The sequence below is a fragment of the Aplidium turbinatum genome, chromosome 4 (assembly GCF_918807975.1).
Source record: "Aplidium turbinatum chromosome 4, kaAplTurb1.1, whole genome shotgun sequence".
NCBI classification, from domain to species: Eukaryota; Metazoa; Chordata; class Ascidiacea; order Aplousobranchia; family Polyclinidae; genus Aplidium; species Aplidium turbinatum.
The window spans coordinates 2011307-2034635 of NC_137475.1; the positions used below are offsets into that span (position 1 = coordinate 2011307).

General features: G+C 35.0%; 1 protein-coding gene across 1 annotated transcript; it reads left to right on the top strand.

Annotated features, from left to right (window-relative positions):
- The first annotated feature begins 2208 nt into the window (after positions 1–2208).
- On the top strand, positions 2209–23237 carry LOC145768337 (complement factor B-like). The gene is made up of 17 exons (XM_082579815.1): positions 2209–2325; positions 3449–3589; positions 3795–3971; positions 5036–5233; positions 5873–6076; positions 6552–6763; positions 7789–7930; positions 8356–8493; positions 9564–9643; positions 10847–11006; positions 12830–12978; positions 14340–14478; positions 15007–15131; positions 16228–16423; positions 17943–18099; positions 18483–18636; positions 20801–23237. Exons 1-17 carry the CDS (start codon positions 2220–2222, stop codon positions 20993–20995), a joined length of 2673 nt encoding a protein of 890 aa, XP_082435941.1. The 5' UTR covers positions 2209–2219; the 3' UTR covers positions 20996–23237.
- The last annotated feature ends 92 nt before the right edge of the window (positions 23238–23329 follow it).

Below are 23329 nucleotides of genomic sequence, written 5' to 3' on the forward strand. Positions count from 1 at the left end.
CTTTCGTTACAAAAAAAACAGCTGTAAAATAGGCTTGTAATAATTGGTTCAATGGTAGACTTTAGTTTGTCAAGAAATAATTTTTGCACAAAATACAGCACAGTAGAATACTTGTCTAATGGTCATGAAAGGGTGAAAGCCTACATTAGACATTACAGCAGGCTATACCGGTAAGTGAAACGTTAAGCAACAAAGTTGAGTAGCGAACGTGTTACTTGGTTCATTGCGGTACAAAGTTAATAACTTTAAAATAACTTTGCTCCTTTATGACTATAATTTTGTAGGAAATACAGTTTCTCCATTCTCGGTAATCGAACCTGCGTCTGCTAGCCAATGACATTTTTGTGTCCTTATGATAACATGCATGAGCCTATTCTGATTAGGTTGTCCATCACGTGACCTGAGGGCTGCTGCGGAACAAAGAAGGCGTTGTCGAAAACCTTGCACGAGTGATAGACATTGCTATAGAACTCGTCGATGCATCTGTGGTCATGAATGCGGATTGTCTTGCATAGACAAAGGTGGGTATTTCATATTTGCATATCTCCTTTCCTAAACATTTCAAAACAAGGAAATTTACAAAGATTATAAAATTAATTTGCGTTCTTCTGGTGAATATTTTCTAGGTTACCTCCTGATGTTAAAGATGAATACTAGTTATCATCTTTAACATCAGGAGGTAACCTAGTAAATATTCACCAGAAGAATGCAAATTAATTTTATTATCAAATGCCTGGTGAACAGTCTCTCTCTGTTTTTATAAACATTGTTTATATCTTTTACTTTCTATTCCAAAAATAATTGCACCAACTGCAAATAAAGTGCTCAATGCAGCTAGCAGAGCTAATACAATTACAAAAAACTAAACTGGTTTAAGTCATGCGCTACCTAAGGATTCATACTAGAATGACGAGCAAGCATCAGGGACACTTATTCAGATAGAATATTTCTTTTATTCTAATAATACTGTAAAATCTTATTTAAAAATGGAATGTTATTCTTTTTTTTTCTATACATTTGAAAACAATGGAATTGATAAGGATTATTCATCATCATTAAGTTCCTTCCTCTCGTCGAGGGTTGGAGGCAATGAGACGCCAAGTTTCTCTGTTGTGAGATTTTTTTTACTGCAGTTTTGTAATTAAGTCCTGTTCAATATCATTAGTCCAAATTCTTGGTGGTCTGCCCCTATTTCGTTTGCCGTTCATTTTTCCTTCTAGTAGTTGTCTTTGAATAGAATTATTGCGAATCATGTGGCCAAAATATTTCAATTTTCTTGATTTAATTTTTCGTAGAATTTCCATGTTGGTTTGTATTCTGGATAGTACATCTTTGTTTGTGATTTTATCCTTCCATGAAATTTTAAGCATTCTTCTATAAATCCACATTTCAAATGCCTCAGGTCGTTTTACCATTTGTGATGACAGTGTCCATGTTTCTGCATTGTAAAGTAACGTAGTCCATATATAACATTTCATTATTACATTTCATAATTATTTATAACATAAGGATTATTATTGCGCGTAAAAAGCAGCATTGTTGTCTGATAATAATTTGATCTCTTATAAGAAAAGATAATTTTTTTTAAGACAGAGTAAGTTGTTTCTCCATTATATAAAACTAATAGTTGACACAAATGTGTTCAAATTCACTATAACGATTGTGAATCGGGAAAATAAAACTTGGTTCCAATGTGACGTAATTTGAATGCGCAGCAATCCGACAGTTTTGCTTTTTATTTTTGCGCCCAGGAAGTCGATTGAAAGTACAGACCCAGTCATTTTCTTAGGTATGAGCTAGAACAAGCTATAATAACTTATTGGAAACAACAATCAGTTTGTTTGTTGTAAATCTACATTCACGATTCATTCAAGAAAGCAGAAAAAGTGATATGTTATTTTACAGCTCATGTAATGTCGCTTTCGTGCTCAAGAAATCTATGCTCGGTTTGTAGTTTAATTAACACGAAGATTCTCTATACCTCATACATCAAACGTTTTCTGCGTTTTAAATTCCATGACAGCCATGTCGGTTGTAACGTATGTACACTGTAAAGGTAGTACTATAATATTTTCATTCAAACATCTTCTTACAAATAATCTACAGAGATACGCTGTAAGGTTCTTCCGCCAATACATGCATCATCTCACGTGGAAGTTTATAGAAAAAACTCCAGAGGGGATGTTCTCTTGACAAGACCTCCTTACAAGTTTGGTGACATGGCGAAGTATGTTTGCAACTCTGGTTTTGTTCTTTATAACGATATAACACATCTTTGCACTGGAAGAGGCAAATGGAGCAACAAGAAAAGAAGCATTTGCACCAGTAAGTTTCATAAAAAGTGTAAACTTGTAATTACTACAAAGTGCACAGCAATGTTTATGACACCATCACTGTTGTGAGATGTAAAGTTTACAAGACCGCACCAGAATGCTATTGCTAAGTAGTCTTCGCTAACTTGGCTGATGTTTATTTTACAAAAAATGTGCAGTAATAAATGAATATGATGCAAAACAGGCCACAACATTGTTCATCTTCAATTGGATTTGTGTAATCCATCTCCTTCTTTTCATCATTGTCGTAGGCCTACATGATTCCAAACATTGACCGCCTCTTGTATAAAAAGTTTCCAAGGTTTTTGAATTATATTTAAGAATTGGGTAAATGTAACACTTTAATATTCCGTATCTAGTTGAAAAAGAGATGTACTTATTGCATAATTTTGATTTCATTTTCTGAAAATCAGCTTTTGCTTGAGCAATACGTATATTAAACTTCTTATGCTGCGTAGCCGAGTGGTGAGAACGTCTGCGCGACGTTCGAAGGGACGTGGGTTCGACACCGCTCCAAGAGCACGCGGCTGTGTCTCGGCAAAGACACTTAATGACAAGCCAAGCTATGGGAAGCTGCTGACTCGAAGACTATATGTCACTTCGCTGCTTCCTGTCGTTTGTTGTATGGCAGTGTACTGTATGTTATCGCTAAGGGCGCAATAAAAACACGATTATTATTATTGTCATCTTTGCGTCCCAGTTTATTGTTGTCCCTAGACATCGAAAACTTTTTACTTGTTTTATAGTTGTTCCATTCATTTTGTTTGACATATTGGAATTTCAGTTTCTTTTTTCTTTGTGATTACCATCGTTTCCGTTTTCTTTGCAGTCATTTCCCTTCCAATTTGTTTATTTCTTTCATTTACTTTGTTTAACAAATTTTGCAGTTTTGCCTTTGAATCAGCCATTTGGGCCATTTTGTCAGCATACCTTAGGATACAAATGCTTCAGTTACTTTTATGTACTATGCAATAGATTCTTTGCCTATTTACTGTAGTTGCTTCAGTTAATAGATTCTTTTCAACTGACCCTTTACTCTTTAAATATCTCGTATTCTTTGATGAAATGTTTGCTCCAATACCATAGCTGTTGATCAGCATAAGTTTTTGATCCAGGGCCATGTGGTGAACGCAACAACATCCAGGTGTCAGCGAATGGAATGACTTGTGGGGAAGTGTGCATCCAAGATGGAGATTGCACCTCAGGAAACGAATGTCGTTGTGATGGGCCTTGCGGAAGAACTTGCGTTGCTTTGGGTACAAGCAAAGAAAACAGATGTCATAAGAAGTATCATTTCTTACGTTAATGGTTAACTTTTGTTCTTCCTCGCATGAGATACAACAAATGTCCAAATTTCAGTCAGGTGTTGAAAAATCAGGTCTGGGTAGTTTTGTCAAGAACTCCTATATTTCGAATTCTTCTAATTCATTGTGTCACATCTTTTTTAATTTATTTTGGTAGATGTCAACTGCGGTAGCGCACCACCTTCCAATCATTCAACAATAAAATATAAAGGAACAGGCTTCTTCCGTGTAGCGTATTACAACTGTGATAAAGGATTTTTCTTCCAGTCCGGAAGCTCTGTGCGAAAATGTACTGGAGGGGGATCATGGGATGGACAATCGATAACTTGTCAGCGTAAGAAAGATGTGTTATGACGCAAAACTACGGTAGATAAAAATAAATTTGGCACCTGCCAACAACCTTAACATCATAAAGTAAACAACAATTAAGACTGTTGCAGTTGTATGTAACGCCGTTATGAACCGGTAGCTAATGCTACTGTAATTCTACAAATGCTTTCTTTGACTTTGCAAAGTGTGGTAGCTATTTCTTCTGTTGAAGTTTCAGTTTCCGAGCCAGAGAAAAAAACGTTAAGTTTTCAAAAGGGTTGAACTTTGAAACATTCTTCATTGTTGAACAAGAACCTCCTGAATAGAGTTGTTAGCACAATGCTTACTATTGTCCATATCTACGTGGTATACCTACAAATAGTAATTAACAATCGCTGGGAGGAATTATAAAATGAATGTTTTACTGCTTTGTGTGAATGACGACTTTGTAGTTATTCAATTTTAGGGTAAGATGCTGTCAAATAATTTCTGACAATATTCTTGCTTTTCTATTTTCTTAATAATTTTGGTCAAGAGGTGATTTTCTTGAAACAAACAAATACAACTTTGCAACCTCATGGCGTTTAACATCATACAATAAAGTAAAAATAAAGTTCTACAAACGTTTTAGGCCATACGCCTTTATCAATTAACAACATGAGTGAGCCTATACCAAGGATCCTTTACAAGTGTGTTATTTGAGTATATCAACTTTAATGACATTGTTTGAGTTGTTAAATTTAAGTGTTCTCTCACTGTGGCCAAATGTCGCATGGAGATACAAAATGTTCTCGTCATCAGAACAAGCAGACTTGTACACGACACTTGAACACAAAAGGAGGGAGTACCAGATTTAAGCAAAAAAAAAAAACTTAAAATAATTTATAAAGCGTCTGGTAAGGGCTAATATGTGTATGTCCGAAAACGTTTGTAATTTATAATTTATATATGCACTATATAGTAATTTGTTAAATTTCGTCTGGTTGCTAGGTTATATTTGTCCATCAAAATATACTTTAATGCAGTAGCAGATTGAAGATGGACATTGTAAGAACGAAGCAAACATTTTATCAATTTGTTCATCTTCAGGTGTGGAATGCACTGATCTTCGATCTTCCATTCAATCCATGAATGGAGAAATCGTGAACTACTATCCTGGTCCTTATTACGTCAATGCCACAATGACTCTCAGATGTCGCAGTTTCCACAACCACATTGGAGCCAAAACAAGAACTTGTCTCAGCAATGGAAGATGGAGTGGAGTCGACACAGTTTGTGATAGAAAACGTTGGTTTACTTTTTATTTGATTTGTAAAAGTGTTTCATTGCTTCTTTGTAGTCGCTTACAAACGATTGTATTTCTGGACAACATTGGTTGGTGATGATTGAAGCAGATGTATAGTTCTAAAAAGTGTTCAAGATTTTGGCTTTAAATGTGTTGGCAGTTTTTCATATAGTGACGTAAACTTGCATCAATAATTAATTAATTTAGCAAAACGGTCTGTGGTCCAATCTGAGGGCCGAAAAAGCTCCAGATCCAATCACCAACGGCACGTGAAACTTTTACCACCATGACAATAACAGCTACTTGGGCCAAGATGATCCAAGTCAAGTTCCGAGAGCGATACGCGTTTTTGCCAGTGACCTCATGAATTGAGGGATTAGTTTTCTTCACCGTCGACAAAGTTGAATATAAGTTGAAATATTTTGAAGCACAAGTATTTTGTGAGGTGTTATGTGAAGTCAGAAATAAAACTTTCAACTGCACAGAGCACATTTTTGTGTATTAGATTAAATTGAAGAAATTTTCCTCGCGTGTGTATTGTAATTTTGTTTAACTTGATTTCTGATTGTATGGCCGGCGTGTTCAATTATTGTCTAATTTAATTGATAAGATCATAATATGTTCATTTGCACTGTCAATAGGTGGCAAAAACGAAACTCCTCGTTGCCCTCATCCGGGAGTTCCTGTAGGTGGACGCTTGATTTCTTCTAGGAGTTACAGGAGTTTTGGGGTTGGAAAAACAGTTCGATTTCAATGCGATCCGAACTTGGTGCTTGTTGGTGATGCAAAGCAGACTTGTTTATTTTACTTGAAGTGGAGCGGAGGGGCTGCCCCTCAATGTGTCGGTAAGTTGACGAAATAAAATTTTTCTTACACAGAGAGACGACTTTTGCTTTCATGATGAAGACATATTGTAGCAATACTGTAATACCAAAGCATATACTCATACAAATTTTGAATACATATATTTTGTTTCGCCATTTCTTCCAGTGTGTAAGAGTATGCTGCTGTAGTATCGAATATTACAACCGATATGGCTTGTTCTTTCAAAGATACAATCTTCCTAAAAATTGACAAGAAAATAAATTATAAAATAATTGATGATTTGTTTGATCATAACGAAACTGTAAGTTTTACCAGGAAGAGTTTACATGAACAACAATAAAATAAAATCAATATTGACCTAAAATTGAAAATTATGTTCAGTAATAGGCCTACTAGCTTTGTAAAGTAGTTGAGCATATGGCACAGGATATCCATTGTTCCATAAATTACGCGCTTTTTATATAGGCTACGCATGACCATGTGCTTTATTTGTAGATCCTCGTGTAAGAGATACCGCTTTAGAAGCCTTTGAAAAGCTTTCACATAGTACTCGGAATATTTTATCTTCTCTTCCAACGGTGGGACGTTTTATTGGAACAAAAGACAAAGCGAGCCATGAAATATACTTTCTGTTTGATCTTTCAGAAAGCGTGAAGGATGACAGCTTAAATAACTCCCTTACGTTTGCTGTGAAACTAATTCAGCGGGTGAGAAAATGCAAAATATTAAACAACTAAAGCAGAATTTTGACTTTCTATTTCCTACATACTTATAAAAACTTGAGACAAGAAGAGGATGGATCTATTCTATGAACACTTGTCGTATTGGCCCATGATGAAACTGAGCCAATGCGTCAGACGTTTGTATGAACATCATTTCATTTGATTAAAACAATTATAGATAACTCTTTTCCTTTTAGAAGAATTTGGTTGGTGTTGTTGCTTTGTGTGTAAGGAAATTCACGTTCTTCATGATTTAGATTAAATAGACCTAAAGACAAGAAAACCCTATTGTTACATCTACTTTTTAATAAGGTCATTTGGTGTGTTGCAAAAACACAGCTGAGTCCTTTAGATGAGGATCGAATTGACGTTCTATTAAACGTCGTACAAGTGTTTTTACCACCTAACCTGTACACATGCAATACAACTGGACAGTCAAGGAATGCCTTATGTATTCCAATACAATAGTTTCAAACGTTACTTTGGATTAAATATTAGCAGCCATTGTAACATGTCAATTTTTGGTAAGACCAACAACGCGATCAATCAATCAGAACATGTCATAAGTGGCTGCCATCCAATTGTGACCCACTCAGCTAGACAGTTGATCCGTGCTTTGAACATTATTTGGTAATTGCAGAAGAAAAAAGAGTTATGAAAGCGGTGGGAATCAAACCAAGATTATTGAAATGTATTCCCTAGCCCTAACACTTTAGGCTACGCTGGCTACGGCGGAATGTTCACTTAATTTACTTTCTATCAGTAATGCTTGGGTATTTTCTTTGTTGTACCTCTAACTTCTGATTAGTTGAAAAGCTATTTCACCAGACTTCGGATTGGTTGATTGTTTTGAAGCTTTACTGGCTCTTACAAAAGTTGTTATGTTAAAGTGGCAACCACAAATAATGACTAAAGTTTATTTTAAATGCTCTGCCATGGTTTCCTTGGCCAATGGTATAAAGAAATACTGGATGTGCATACAAGCAAAAAAAAGTAATTTAATATTGCAGCTCACAGTTGATGCATCTGGGGTAATAAATTATGGTGTCGTAGTATTCGCTTCAGAAATGAAAGTCATACTGGACACACAAGACCTGCAGCCAAGTCCAGAAGAAGTCATAGAAAAGATTGTTCGCATTGGCCAAAATCGTCGTAAGTAATTGTAGTTTTTAACGTAATGGCTATGCCTTGGTATTCATGTACGTTCAGCTGCTATCTTTGCTATGTTCACAACGATATTAAATGAGAAGTTTGTACAAGTGTAACCAGATCCACTGCGAAACCAGTTCCAGATTAGTTACTTCTTAGATTTCCGACCAATAAAGCAAAATTAACACTTGCCATAACATAGCAGTGGTTTGGAAAAAGGTGAAAGCGACCAAACGCAAATATTAACACATCACAATGTGGACAAAATAAACTATTAAAGTGATGTAAGAAAAGTTCATAAACGCCAACAATGGCTCATTGTATCCAACTCTCGACACGTAGAAGGAACGTAATATGATGAAGTTCATATGTCGTGAACACCTCGTTTGAAATACTCTAGAAATTGATAGTTGGATAGTATGTTTCAGCAAATATTCAGAAGGACATACGCAAAGGAACTAACACCGAAGCAGCCCTCCAGGAAGTTGCATCTCAAATTGCGTTTTCCTATGAACAAGATGAAAGCCAAAACCAAAAGGAAAGACACGTTTTTATTTTTACAGATGGTAGGTCTGCCGTGAATAGTTTTAGAAACCTTCACGTACTTTCTAAATTTTTGCTTTTTGGATTGTTTGTTTTATTATATCATGTGCTAGTGCACAACTCTATCCTTCCCAATTTGTTTGTCGCATCCAGGCTGTGTCGTTGGTTAACGATCAAAAATGCAGTCAGATATCACTGTATGAGAACACGTGGATTTTTGTAATGTAAAACGCCAAATACAAAGATATTTTTAAATTTAAAAAATACGAAAAAGTTAGTGGACTCATAAATTCTGACAACATTGTAGATTAACCTTATCTGTAACGACACGAGGTTTTATGAGGACGCTCCACTCTAGTAGTCAAATATTACACAGAAGGAAATATTCTAGAAACGTGAAATTTCTTGACTTTTAGTTTTTGTTCTTTGCAAATGTTTTACACCTACACTGGTAATTTTTCAACCTTCTTGCCCTTCACAATAAGCATTTCGTCTCAGGTGGCTAGACATGCTGCAATGCTAGATATATACAATTTAATGTAAGTGCAATATAAATTTTAGTGCAATTACTTTGAAATGTAAAATCGCCCAAAAATGCCTTACATTTATGAGAAAAAGTAATTTCTTGTTTAGTTTAGTATTACTTTATGTTATAATTCAAAAATTTCAATTTTAAAGCTATTTTTGGAAAAGTAGAATAAAAACCGACTTTCTGACGTCTTTTCATCTCAAACATTTTATTTCAATAAATTTGTTGGGTAAAAATTTAATTTCTATCCGCACAATACACATGGCTATTTTCTTGTAAAGTAATTTGTCTCTGTGATTTTCATAGCTCCCGTTTTTAGCGCTAATTAGCACGGGGCTAAGATAGCCTGTGACGTGCTTTCTGTGTACGAAAACAGCTCGTAGTAAGATAAGGTTAAGTGAAATTTATGATCGTTGTGATCATTTAGACATGCCATGAAAAGCTGGTAGATAAAAATGTGTAAATTTTTTGGATGATGTATTTTGTTTAGCCTCACAATAGAAAATATGTTATTTCCAGTTTATTGTTACTACAATTGACAATAAATGTGACTTTTGTTTTTAGGCAAGCACAATTGGGGACGTCCACCTCAGCACGTAATTGAGTCCATGAAACAACAAGCAGAAAAATATGGTCCAATAACGGTGAATGCAGTTGTTAAAAGTTGTGGGTTGTTTGCCACATGTCCATTTAATAATAAAACATACCAATTCTATTTGCTTTTATTTTCAATCATGCAAGGTCGAAGCAAATGGTAAGACAAAATCCAAAAAGTCTCTCTGGGAGTGCGCTTGAGCAACGTACGCATGACTGCTCTCAATTCAGCGGCACCGAGTAGATGAAATATTTCCCCGACAACAACACTTTAACAGCAAGCAGAAACTTCACTCTATCAATCTCGGTGACCGGGCTTGCGTCAGTTGTAACCTATACAAGTATGTGAAACTGTATTCAAAGAAGCTTTCTCGGTCAGAGGATACAGATAAAATCAATCAATCAAATAGAAGTGACAAAACTGAAATACTAAAACGTTTTCGAGATTACAATGCTGTAGACTATTACTTTAAAAGCATTTGGTAAGGTGGTAACATAAACTAACTCTATTGCAACTACTGCTATTTAATACAGCGTTATTGCAATGAGTATTAAATCAAACTTGCAACAAGGTGTAAAATGTTTATTGAACTGAAAATTAACTCTAGTCATGTGGCCAGAAAAGCGAGTTTTGCGTCCTGTAATGTGCTGTCCGTAGTCAAGAATATGGTAATTATTCCAAACTGTATTTTTCATGGAAACTTCCGCCATAGGCTCAATAAATTGTTGGATACTTAATAAAAAGCATCAAATTGCTTTAAAACTAATTTCAGTACTTCAATATAGCCCACAGAATGTAAACAAAATGTAAATTAGAAAAAGTGTGACCATTCCAATGTGGCGAATAAGTCAAGAGCGGATATATAGTACCTGTAGCTTTGAATCTTTTTTTAGTTGATTTAATGATTAAGACTCTTTATCTTTGGACTAAGAAAGTCTCTTTGATGTTTAATCTTGGCAGTTTTGCATACATGTAGCAGCTTAGAATCATTGACGCAGGTGCGGCCAACGAAATTAACAGAAAAAAAGTTTCCGCTTGTTGTTGAAATGTTCTTGTCTGTGAATTAATCCGTCTAGTAGGTGTACTATTCTAGATGTTGCTGAGTGGATAGTTATCCATAAAGTGCGTTGCTGAAGCACACTTCCCAAATCAGAAGAAATATACTTTATCATTTTCTTTCTACTTTCCATTTAAATCAAGTACCACCAATCAACTCACAAGAAACTCCACTAACATAATTCATCGTTTACAGTTTTATAGCATCACATCGTGCGTTAAATGTAGAAATGCAGCTAATAAAGCATATGACGAACTACTTGCTTTGGCTGATGGCAACCCAGAAAACTTCATTTTCATTGAAAATTCAAATGTAATTTCTGAACTTCTGGACAAAGTCACTGATGCCAGACTAGGTTGGTCTTATTTTAAACTTTCTTATTTAGATTCAAGCAATAAGTCTGCCAGTGTACTGTACAGTGTCTGCGCAATTCTTTACGTATAGTGTTGTATAAATTCGTCAATTTAGGCTACCAAGCTAATACCATATAACATGAGTAGAGTTTTGCAAACATCTGAATTTTTGATCCAGTTCTGATTTATTTGGAATGTGCATTGGAATGCTTGTAAATTCAGATTTATTATTAATTTTACTTCAATTTTGAAGTATCAAAAATGTCAGTTAAATTTTGATATGCGGTAACCTACATGTAATTCTATCTGTGTTTTTACTTCACAAAATGCTACTTCTTTCTGACAAACTCTAATGACATAAAGCACTTGACGGGCAACACAAAGATACGTTTCTTTCACATATGTTCACTATGTTTTAAACTTTTCCCCATCAAGCCATTGATCACGGAATTAGAATGATTGGAGTGTTGAAAGTTTAGAGTGTTCGTCTTCTTAACTTCAATTAACCATCAAGTTAAAGATCATGCAAATTGTAAACTACTTGAAAGAAGCAAATCCAAGGACTCCGAAATTTGATATTCTTCAATCTGACGTCACGTCATAAAGGATGCATTGCTATGTGTATATACAAATCGAAGTTCAGATTTCTATACCCAATTCCGGGTACAGAAATCAAAAGGTCTGTTTTGTCGTTGGCACTAACACAATTGTGGTTTAAAAGTTTCTGAATAAATTTATTTCCGATGGAAAAGCAGATAATTTATACAGCCTAACATCCTATCCCGTGACATGATGATGTATACTTAAAAGATATTAATGATGCATACTTAAGATATTAATGATGCATAGGCTACTTAAAAGATATTTTCAGCTAAAGTGGCCTACGCCCTTTGTCTATGTTCTAATGTCGTCTATAAATTCAATTGTTTGCGTCATGCAAGCCTGACATACATCGATATATCAATAAGACATTAATCAACTAAAGCTGGGGAACATCGGAATTTGAATTCTATACAGAAAAGTGCAGTTAAAGATCATATTTTCTCATGCACAGAATGCGAAAACACCGTTTTTATCAAGCAATTTGAGATCATGTCCAGATGCAGGCCTTAGTATCAAACCAAGGTCTTGGAAGACTTGTACAATGCACAGTACATAAAGCGTAACAATCTACCTTTGAACAGACAATAGTTTGCTTGCGACTCATCTTTCTTGCTATCTGCATTTTAAAGTTAGTTTTTTCGCACCTTGCCTTTCTACCACATCATGTGATCTGTTCAAACACCCTTTGTTGCAGTTACCTAGGATTCTCGTTGAGCCTATATCGTTGAGTTTGAGCTAGTCAGAAATACTGTACAGTTTTTGCGTTTTCCTGTTTATGGGTTTAATAAACCATTGTATTTTATTCAGATGTAGTTAAATTGTAAGTATGTTATTTCTAAAGAGAAAATCACGTGATGTCGAAAACGTTCGATAGTTAATTTGTTGCGTAGTTTTGTGTTTCTGTAAATGTAATAAACTTGAGTATGTTAAACTTGATTACGTTGCTCGGCTAACAAATTGCTATATATGCATCTTTCTTAACATAAAACAAGATTATCTGAGGCTGCTGGCCAGTGAGAACTTTCGCATCCTTAAATCTGGCCCGCATTGGAAAAAGTTTAGACACCCCTGTAGTAGAGCATCTCCCAGAGAAAGCTAGATCTTCTTGTGCACTACATAAAATGGCTTTCTTGGTTATAATTGCTCCTAAATAACGCTATTACGTATCCATGAAAATATAAATTAGTTTTGAAATTGTTTTTAAAATATTATTTTTTCAAAGACTTCAGCAAATGTGGTCAAGGTGGGGATGTAAAAAGCATCAGACGACAAGCCTCCCCCGGACGAGTGATCGGTGGAACTCGAGTAGTTTCTACTCGAACGTGGCCGTGGCAAGTTCTTATCTCTTACTACCTTGGAAATGTTGTTCAGGTATAACTGTCAACGCTTTTCACAATAAACTCTTAGGACAATTTTTGACAGCTCACTCATACAAATCGAACTGAGCGTATGAAATTACCACACGAAGTTACTGCAACAATAACAAACCTTCAAGTACAGCTCTCTAGTTGTATCCATAAAATGTAATAATTACAGACAACAAAACTTCAACAAGAAACTTTACTTTGTCAATCTTGCTGACCAAGTCTGAACATTTTGCCATATCTTGAATGTGACGTATCAATAGTAGTTTGTTATCACATGGCCAGGTAATTGCTGAACAAGACAATCATGTGATTGTTCAGCCAAACAAGCATGTAATTGTTCAACTATCCGATTTATGCGATGCAAGCTTTGTCTAGTAAGCACAATAGAATCATGCAGTTCCCCGTAGCTAAGCAGCAGTGATTACTTGGCAACATTTGGTGAATCTTCATGGATTTCAGACCTTGGAACTGCAAATCCCTTTTTGGCTGCTTTAAAGTTTTTAAAGTAAATTTATAGGTTGACGGGATGCAAAACTTCACCTTTCCAACATTATTAGAAGATTTTCTTTTCTGGTATAAAAAATTATATTTTTAATTTTGAATAGAAGCAAGAAGGATAGTTGTTTTAAAAGTAAGAAGGTTTTTTGTTGAAATCGAGCTTACAACTAAGGGTAGCAAATGTAACAAATTGAGAATTCACCCTTCCATTATGGCCGAAATGAAAGTTGTTGAAACGAAAATGTTGCGATGGTCTCTGAGGTTGATAAAGTAGCATGGAGGAAAAAATGAAATTATCAGTAAGCGAACGCTGATAAATAAGCTGATAAATAAGCTGAGAAAGACACGCCTTGAATGGTAAGGTCACGTCGAAAGGAGAGACAAAGTTGATGTCGGGGAAACATAAGACAGTTGAAAGTTGTAAAAAGAAAGAGAGGAAGGGCAGAGGAGAAAAGGGAGATATTATGTGACAGAAGATATGGAAATCGTGAAAGTGAACGAAGGCTGCTGACAGAGTAATGTGGAGGCCAGCGACACCATTTGAAGTAGGAATAACGCCGGAAGAAAAAGAATTATGGTTGAAAAAGCGAAGTTTCACGTCCCACCAACATGTAAATGTACTTTAGAATTTTTGATATTAATAGGTTTAAAACATTTACCGTTATGTCATTCGAGTTTCAACGTTCTGATGGTATAGGCTTTACAGTCTCGTGACAATAGTAGTCTATCACGTTCAAGCTAATGTGTTTGAATGACGTAACATCACCGTTCAGAAACATCAAAATATTGAAAAGCGGATGATTCCTACTTTTATTTCACTGTCGGTCACTGAAGAAAAGAATGTTTTTATTAAGCATGCTTTTGCAGTCTTATTCCGATCAAAATATTCGTGGAGGAGGAAGCTTAATAAATAACAAATGGGTCCTCACTGCTGCTCATTTGTTTGATGACGAGACTATTGATAAAACCACAAGCAACTGGGGAGAAGAGTTTTTATTGACTTTTGGTTAGTGAATTTGAAATTGAGTAACGTTTGCCTATACATTTTATGTATACATCATCCAATCGGGCACACTCGCAAACCATCAGCATAGTCCTGCCGAATGTCTGGTCTCATCAAAATTGATAGTTCACTTGATGCTTAGCAAATCAACGCCTTTCTGACTTGGTAGAGAAATGTCTTTATAATGCTTTAGTTTAGTTTGCCAAAGAGGTTGAAATTCTGGTAGAAATGATCTGAATCTTTTACAGTATAATAGATATTTTGTTATTTATTTATACCTTTTCTTGCGATTAGACGGTTGATTAGTTGATTTATAAGCTTTTTTGATAGCTTACTTGTAAAACAAAACAACAAATGACATTTGCTTTATCCAATACCCAATAGCACATATGTCTTGGATGTATTCTCTAAAAACTTCTCATCTGCTTAGCTTAGTGATGAGAGTCACAGCATGTCGCTCAGAATGGCGCCGGTTTGACGCTCATCGAAAGTACGTGGGTGTGTTTTTATGAGATTTCATTATTATTTCAGGCATCTATCAGCGTCCTAACAAGAGAAATCATCTTCTGCCATCTAAAGTAAAAGCTTACAGAGCCAAACGGATCGTAACACATTCTTCTTACGATTTTGCTACATTTGATTATGACGTCGCTTTGGTACGTATGGAAGACCTTATATAAAGTAATATATCAATAAAATACTTTAAATACACATTGGTGTAGTACACATTCGTCACAGCACATGACTAGGGAACTGTGTTCCGAAAGCTAGTGTAATTCGATATTGCCACCACGAACTCGCAGCATCAAGCTAAAACAGATCGTTAGAATCCACACTGTGAAGTAAGCAACAATCATGCTGCTAAAAGCGGAACTCAATCAATTACACATTGGTGTATTCAACTCATGTCTGGTAATTGGTAGAAAACTGTGTGTAAAAATCTGAGAAATCTTATATCGTTATCAATAAGAGTCCCATAAATAAACCAACTATTCTTTTTTTGCGTACTATAGCTTTCCAACTACCCATACCTGTATTTTAGTTAATCATTGGCAAGTAATATCTAAAGCTGTAATTTCGAGTTTGTATCCAAATGTTAAAGCTGTAAAAATTAAATGAAATAACATTTACAGAGTGTAATGATTTATATATTATCTTCTTTTGTTTCTTCCATTCGGTCGATACTACTCTAAGTCACTTTATATCTTTCTCCACAAATTCCGATCCCTTTAAATTTCTTTTAGCTCATCCATCCTCAGTGTTGTGCCGTGTTCCTTGTGTGTTTTATTTTATAGTTTACGTAGTTTATGCAAGTTACAGTAGTTAACAATTTTTGTTTGTTTACACAGTAATTTTTGTTGTTTCTGTAAATTTGTTGACGTTCAGTAACATCTGGATTTTCAATAAAAACAAACTGAAACTTTAAATGTTGATTGATATATTTTCATGCAGATCTAAAATCTTGCTGGACATAACAGTTCTGCTTTATTTTATTTACTTATTGAACTATGAATTTATATGCTAAACTCATGTTAAGCAAACTTTTCAGTTTCAAAAACTAAATTGTCTTCGTTTTCAGTATTATAAATTTATTGGCACTGAAGATGAACACGAATTTAGTATCTACAGTTTGGGCGCTTTTTTATTTGATTTGGCGTTCAGAGGATTTAAAATTGAAGTTTGAACATGCGTTCCAACTATTTGCTGCTACGAAGTTATATTTTATTTAACAAGATTTATCATTTTTTAAAGATTGAGATTGGGCGTGAATACAAACAACAAGTACGAATTTTTGTACCAACTGGGGTGCAAGGTTGGGTAAATTATACTAAGTCAATCAGACCAGTCTGCCTGCCCTGTATGGATGGAAATTGTGTGAGAGAACAACTGTTAACCAATGACCAGATGTCTGGAAATGAAACAGAAGCAGAAAAATGCAGAATTGAAAGTATGGTTGGAAAAGCGTTTTATAAAGAGTTTCATTTTTCTAAACAAACTAAAGTAAATGGTTTGGCTTGGTTTTTAACAATTATTCTCGGACTGACAAAGCCTTGACAAGCTATTCCTGGTGGTTTCACATACTTGTAGAGGCATTTGACGCAGGGCCGGTTACCGAGATTTACAGAGTGAAATTTCCGATAGTTGAAGTCTTGTTGCAGGGAATTGTTCCATCCATGAGGTGCCTCCAGATGGGGAGCAGTTTTTAGAATGCGTTGCTCAAGCGCATACCCCGTGAGTCGAACCAGCGCCTCTAGATCTTGAAGCTTTTTCATTCACGAAGTCACGCACTAACCAACTGAGCTAATATTTTTTAAAAACCACTATAAGAAATGTATTGCGATCGTAGGCTATCATAATTTAAATTGATTACCACGTTTTACTATAAAGCACGTTATTACGATTGCGTATTGTCGCTTCTACCTGTTTTCTAGACCTCTGCTATGTTTGACATATTCCATTTTTTGTTGTGGTGGTCAACAATGAAAACCAGCTGAACTGATACATCTTAAACATAAGGAAATTTTGGTTTTTCAAGTCTGATTAGCTACCGTCGTTCAACACAGATTTATTTTGATTTTGTTTTCCTTTTGAATTGCTTTACTCTTATCCTCCGAATTGATAGCCTTAGGGAATAACTGTTAAATCGCAATTTGACATTTCAAATCAGTGCTAAATGTGTGACTTAACAAACTTCAACCACCATTCTCTTAACCCTTTGAAGGTTGGGGGGGGGCTGTCAATTCAACTTTTTTGTATCAACAGTTGTATCTCTAAAACCACTGAGGCTGCGACTACGAGATTTCTTGACTTTTCCTAACTTTTATTCACCTCTATTGAGCTGAAATTTTGAGCGAGTAAAGGTTAAAAATTGAGAGATATAAGGCATTTCTCAGCACATCTTCTGAAATATTTCATATTCCATTGTTCAAAGTTTTTCCACCAGCTGGATGAAAGCAATTAATATGGCCCATGTCTTGTTAATCAAATGATTTAAATTGAGATTATGTAAAAAAAATTTAATCACAACATTGCAATGCATGTTTTTCATTACTCTATCAAAAAATACCAAATAATTCAAACGTCATAAGTCACATCAACATTTCAACGTATATAAGCAGTTCTAAAATTTACATAGTTTTAATTTTCGGATATGTTCTGCGTGAATAGTTTTACAAAATGAATCCCAAATTTTGAAACCGTGCCTTAAAAAATAACAGAGATATCACTCCTAAAGCATAAGAAGAATCGACAGCCCCCCCCCAAACTGAGCAAGCCTCCAAGGAGCCCAACCGCCTAAGGGTTAAAGAAGTTTCTTTGTGAGTTTAGGGAGGTAACTTTTTTCTTCGAGTTTGGTTTGGTAATTCAATTTAAAACTGCATATTTTTATTTATACTATGTAAGTTAGCTAAGCAAATAATGTTAAGACGTTTTTTTAATTGCAATGCTTTGTTGTACATCATTTGCAGCTGACTTTCTGCTGAACAAAGGCAGTTTGGATACTGTTCTAGCAGTTTCAACCGGCTTTGGAATAACAGCAAATCAAACATACGGAGATGATCAAAATACAGACAAACCAAGCAGATTTTTAAAACAAGGATTGCACAATATCCGAGATGACAATTTGTAAGGACACAAGCCTTCTAATAATATTATGTAGCAAAATAATTCAATGGTGTATCTAAACAGACAAGGTATTCTTTATTAAAAATAACCCACCTCAATTTTTAGTCACCCAAAGTTTCTTGGTTTCAATTATTGTTATCTGCATCATTGCATAAAACGGTTAATGATGGACTAGAAAATGTTTGTGAAGATGGGAAATCTTTTTATATGAACCTTATTGTATTGTTAAAATCACAAATGCGTTGGTTTTGTTACACAAAATCAGATTCCATCATTAACTAAAAATTGTATAATATGCTGTTTGAAATTACCCAGATTCCTCATATTATCTACCTAATATCATATTGAAGTTTTCATTTCACTAATTTTTTTGTTTGTTTCAGCTGTTCTACAGCAACAGATGTTTGGCTTCGTGGAAGGTGGGGCGCATGGGGAGCTATACCATACACCAACTCAATGCTATGCGCTACCAGTGGAAGACCAGGGCGTATTGTTGACTCCTGCCAAGGAGACAGTGGTGGACCGCTAGTAACAGAGGCATGTAAAGTTCTAAAAAACGTTGCTTAACGTTACGCAGAAATTTATAGCAATAGTATTGCAACACATATGGCAATAACATAACAATCGAAATAATTAAAGCTCTTGAAAATCTTGATATTGATCTTCTCCAAAGACTGATGAACTTGATCTACAAAAGCGGTGAAATTCTCAAAAACAATGCAAAAAAAAGATTAAAATGAAATTGATTAAGAAAAACAAGCTTTGCGAATCACTGGATAGATTCTTCGAAACAAAACTTACGTTTTTTGTTGCCATTGGTAGCATTCTATATGTTGTAACAGTGAGAGTAACATTGTAACAACAAAGAGACATTTCTACACTAAAAACGGAGAAATAAATAAGTTTATCAAATCGATACAATTTGAAAAGCAGCGAAAGTTTTTGAGAAATTCAAGAAACTGGACAATTGCCTGCTTAAAACGAAATATTCTACACTGCCTATTGTACACTGCCTATTGTACACTGCCTATTGTAGTGGTAGTAGTAGCTATCTGGTGTCTAGGTAGTAGTAGTGGACTACTACCAAGTCACTAACGTTGTTTTGTTACACAGTTTGACTTACACAGCTACGTTTTACAGTAGTTACACAGTTTTGACAGTTTTACACAGTTATAAAAAAAAAAATCCAATCTTCTGTTCTACAAAGAGGTTATTCTGCCCCTTGTGGTCGCTGTGCGTTGTGTGGTAACCATGGTCATCATCGTTTGTCAATGGTTTCACGTACAACGACATTGAGCACTCCGCAAAGACTTTTTAAGTTAAAACAGGAACTCAATTGCAGCAATTATGGGATTTATGTAGCAACATGTTTACTTTGCCATGAACAATATGTTGGACAAACGGTTAATAAATTTTCGGTTCGCTGGTCAGGCCATCGTGCAACTTGGAACACTTTCGATTTTTCTTCTAATAATGACAGGGCTGCGTTATTAAAACATTTTGCTGTATTTCATGATCTAAGTACTGAACCACAACTTTCCCAATGCTACAATGTCACATTTGTTGAACAACCCAATATTGATAATCTAGATGCTTGTGAAGATAAATGGATACATAGGATACATGCCAAAATAAATATCCAAAAATTAATTCTGCCACAAGTTTAATTTTTTGACGCTCCACTACATTTTTGGTATTTTTTCAATATTTTACTGCCTTATTATTCACTGCCGTCTTTGCCTACTCTTTTTTCCACAACGCTACATTTTGTGTTTTCCAAGACGCTCCATTTAATTATTTATCGCTGTACTTAGTTTGTTTATCACTGCCTTTGACTGCCGTGTTCCGCATATAATTTATTTTCTTTGCCGTAATTTGTCACAACGCTACATTTGCAGGCTTTGCTCATCGCTCTTTCATCAATTCTAGTTTATAATTTATATTTGATACGTAATTTACTTTACTGCCGGCTTGGTTTAGTTTTCATTCAGCATTTTTTCAATATTTACGCTTATGCTTTTTCAATTTTTTACTCATGTTTTGACATTATTGCGTCACTGTAATGTTGTTTAAAACATTACTTGTAGGTTTTAACTGCCCTTTATCAGAACAGACGATGCACTGAATAAGTGCGAAATATATTTTCTGTAACATCTACTGACAACTGATCCCTGTTACCTTAGCAATTGAGGTTTTAGCTGCCTATTGTACCTTAACTTTGTCATTGTCTAGGGTGAAACCGACAACGCAAATCTTTGAATAATTATATTTATGCCAGAGCGTGTGATTCCATAAAGCGTGTATTTAACTAATAGTGATCTTTGACATAGTAGCAATAATTTATAGAAATCGCCAAAGAATGGGGTGAGTACGACATCTTGATTTAGCCCATAGAACGCATGATTGCTGATAATCTAAAGAAAGGTTTCAACGAAAAATCAAAAATTGTAAAAGTACCTTTCTGGGAGTAACTTAAATTTATACGAAGAATGATATCAACGTAAGACTGAATTTATACGAAAAATGTATTGAACCTAAGGCACTTCTGTGGTTAAGGCAAACTTTTCCTGGCCTTGGCCGGAAAAATAAATGCAATAAACGTTGTTTGTTGTTTAGATAAAAAAAAAAAATCGATTGACAAAAATATTCAAGCTGACCACTTTCTTGCTATTCTTTGATTTTGTAACATTTTTATTCGCAGGTTACTGAAGTTACTGAGGAGACAAGAAAATCATGTTGGGTCCAAATAGGAATTGTCAGTTGGGGTTGGGGTTGCGGCCAATCAGTCACATATAGAGGAAGGAGGCAGCAGGTGCCTGGCTTTTATACCAACGTCATGAACGTATCTTCGTGGATCAAGACCACGATTGAAAACAATACAAGCGAGTTGCATTGAGACTATAACTATGAAAAAACATATTATTGTACACAAAAATAATGTTACTATTTATGTAAAAAGGGATATTTTCGGTTTTTGTAAATATTTATGCATCACAAACCACTCTGTCATATAAACGTTGGAACAGTGATTTAAAATAGATCAGCATTTTGAATTAATTGATAAAATCCAAGGTACTATATAGTGGCTAAGGAATACAGTAAACGTCTGTGATTAATATTTTAACATCAGCCTGATGTAGCTGTTTATCATCATCGCATTCCTTCCTCATGTCGAGACTTGGATGCAATAGCCAGGGCTACTCAACCGGCAATATATGTCATTGCATATAATCAGGACCTTTTTTAAGCTACAGCACGTTCATAAGTTAAATGTGTCGTAGTTGTACAACACAGTATCTAAACCGTATCTGGTGTCTTCGATTCTATGTCAACTTCTATTAATGATCTTTGCTGCATTATGTGTCAGAATTATTTTAATTTTTCTCTTCATATTAATCTTGTACTGTACAGTAGTTGTTGCAACATTTTCGTTAGAGATGTAGGTCTTCCACTTTGTACTTAAATTTACAATGCACCGGTTTTACAGCAGGTTATTATTTTATGTCACTCAACCTTTCATAAACAACTCGCACAAACGTCATTTAAGATCAACCGTAAATTTATTTGCACATTTGCGGCGTCATTGAATGCACTTGGCATGAACTACGTTTACACAATCTTCAGAGCACTTTCCACAAGTTGTATTTTGGTAATACGTACAAATAAAGACAGTAGCATTGTTACAATGTCTAATAAATACGACATTATCAGCGATTTTTGTTATTATTTCACATATATGTACAAACACAAGTTTGTAGCTAACCACGTGGCCTAGGCATTCAATCAACTGCATACAAATTTTCGTTTTTCTACTTTCGTCCTAGCTGAGATCAAAAACAATATGTATGCGTTGATTGCAGCAATATCCTACATCTTGCTTGTGGCCTCTTTCTGTATTTCGAAATATGTAGGATATTGCTGCAATCAACGCTCACCTATTGTTTTTGACCTCAGCTCGGACGAAAGTAGAAAAACGAAAATTTATATGCAGTTGATTGAAGAAGACGACGTTGTGATGTAAAAGTGGATCATTTGTTCGAAACAATCAACTCCCTCTTGGTTTACGTTGTTAAAGTGAATTACTCATGGTTTCTTTGCAGTTATTGTGACATCATGTACATGCATAAAAGTGAGACAAAGTCCAATTTGAAATTCTTCTGTTGCATATCGCGCGATTTCGGGTATTGAACCCTCTTCAGTACAACTTTTATCAACAACATAGTACAGTAAAATTTACAGCAGTTTACTTTAAAAAAAACTTTGTCTCACTTTAACTTTGTCTCACTTTTATGCATGTACTCATACAATTAACATGTACTCTAAAAGGTCGTCGTTTATGTTTATAGTGTTCACATTTTTTTAAATTTTTGATGCTTTTGTATCTGCTTTACGCGGATCCCCGATTGACTTTACGTTGATACGGGTTTAAAGTAATCGCCTCTTTTTTGAAATAATTAGTTAGAAGTATCTTGCATCCGCTAGTTCGGATCATGTAATTGTAACAGGAGGCTGGCTTGACTGGTCCCAGGCTTTGGCGTATGTCAGCTTGACTGACCCCATTGTTTGTTGTTTACATTTAAATACTTCGCCGAATGCTTAATATTCTCGTACTTTTTTTTGCTGCAACTAAAGTTTGTCACTTTACTTGTATAATGCAGCCTATGACCTAATTACCTTCATAATTTGCATAAAAATTGTCATTATTACTGCTCGTAGACTAATTTCGCAGACTATTTGTTTCTTGTCAACCACATAACATTTTTAGTCATTCGTTTTAAAGTGAACTGCTGTAAATTTTACTGTACTATGCTGTTGATAAAAGTTGTACTGAAGAGGGTTCAATACCCGAAATCGCACGATATGCAACAGAAGAATTTCAAATTGGACTTTGTTTCACTTTTATGCATGTACTCATACAATTAACATGTACTCTAAAAGGTCGTCGTTTATGTTTATAGTGTTCACATTTTTCTTAAATTTTTGATGCTTTTGTATCTGCTTTACGCGGATCCCCGATTGACTTTACGTTGATACGGGTTTAAAGTAATCGCCCCTTTTTTTAAATAATTAAGAAAAAGCAATGGCATTCCAAGAATACGTCACTGACAAGTTTATGTTTTCAAATACATTGTTAGAAAACAAGCATTTATAAACGTGTTTATGACATCATTGTCGTTTTCCGGTCACAAGGACATTTTGTTTGTTTTGCGCCTTTTCTGGTGTCAGTCGA

What these genes read in the sequence shown, in the direction of transcription:
- LOC145768337 (XM_082579815.1), top strand. Translation starts at nt 2,220, where the DNA reads ATGGCGAAGTATGTTTGCAACTCTGGTTTTGTTCTTTATAACGATATA. An exon ending in AAAAATATGGTCCAATAACG is followed by an intron (nt 9,644 to 10,846) that starts GTGAATGCAGTT and finishes CATCGTTTACAG; the next exon opens with TTTTATAGCATCACATCGTG. An exon ending in AGAAAAATGCAGAATTGAAA is followed by an intron (nt 16,424 to 17,942) that starts GTATGGTTGGAA and finishes CATCATTTGCAG; the next exon opens with CTGACTTTCTGCTGAACAAA.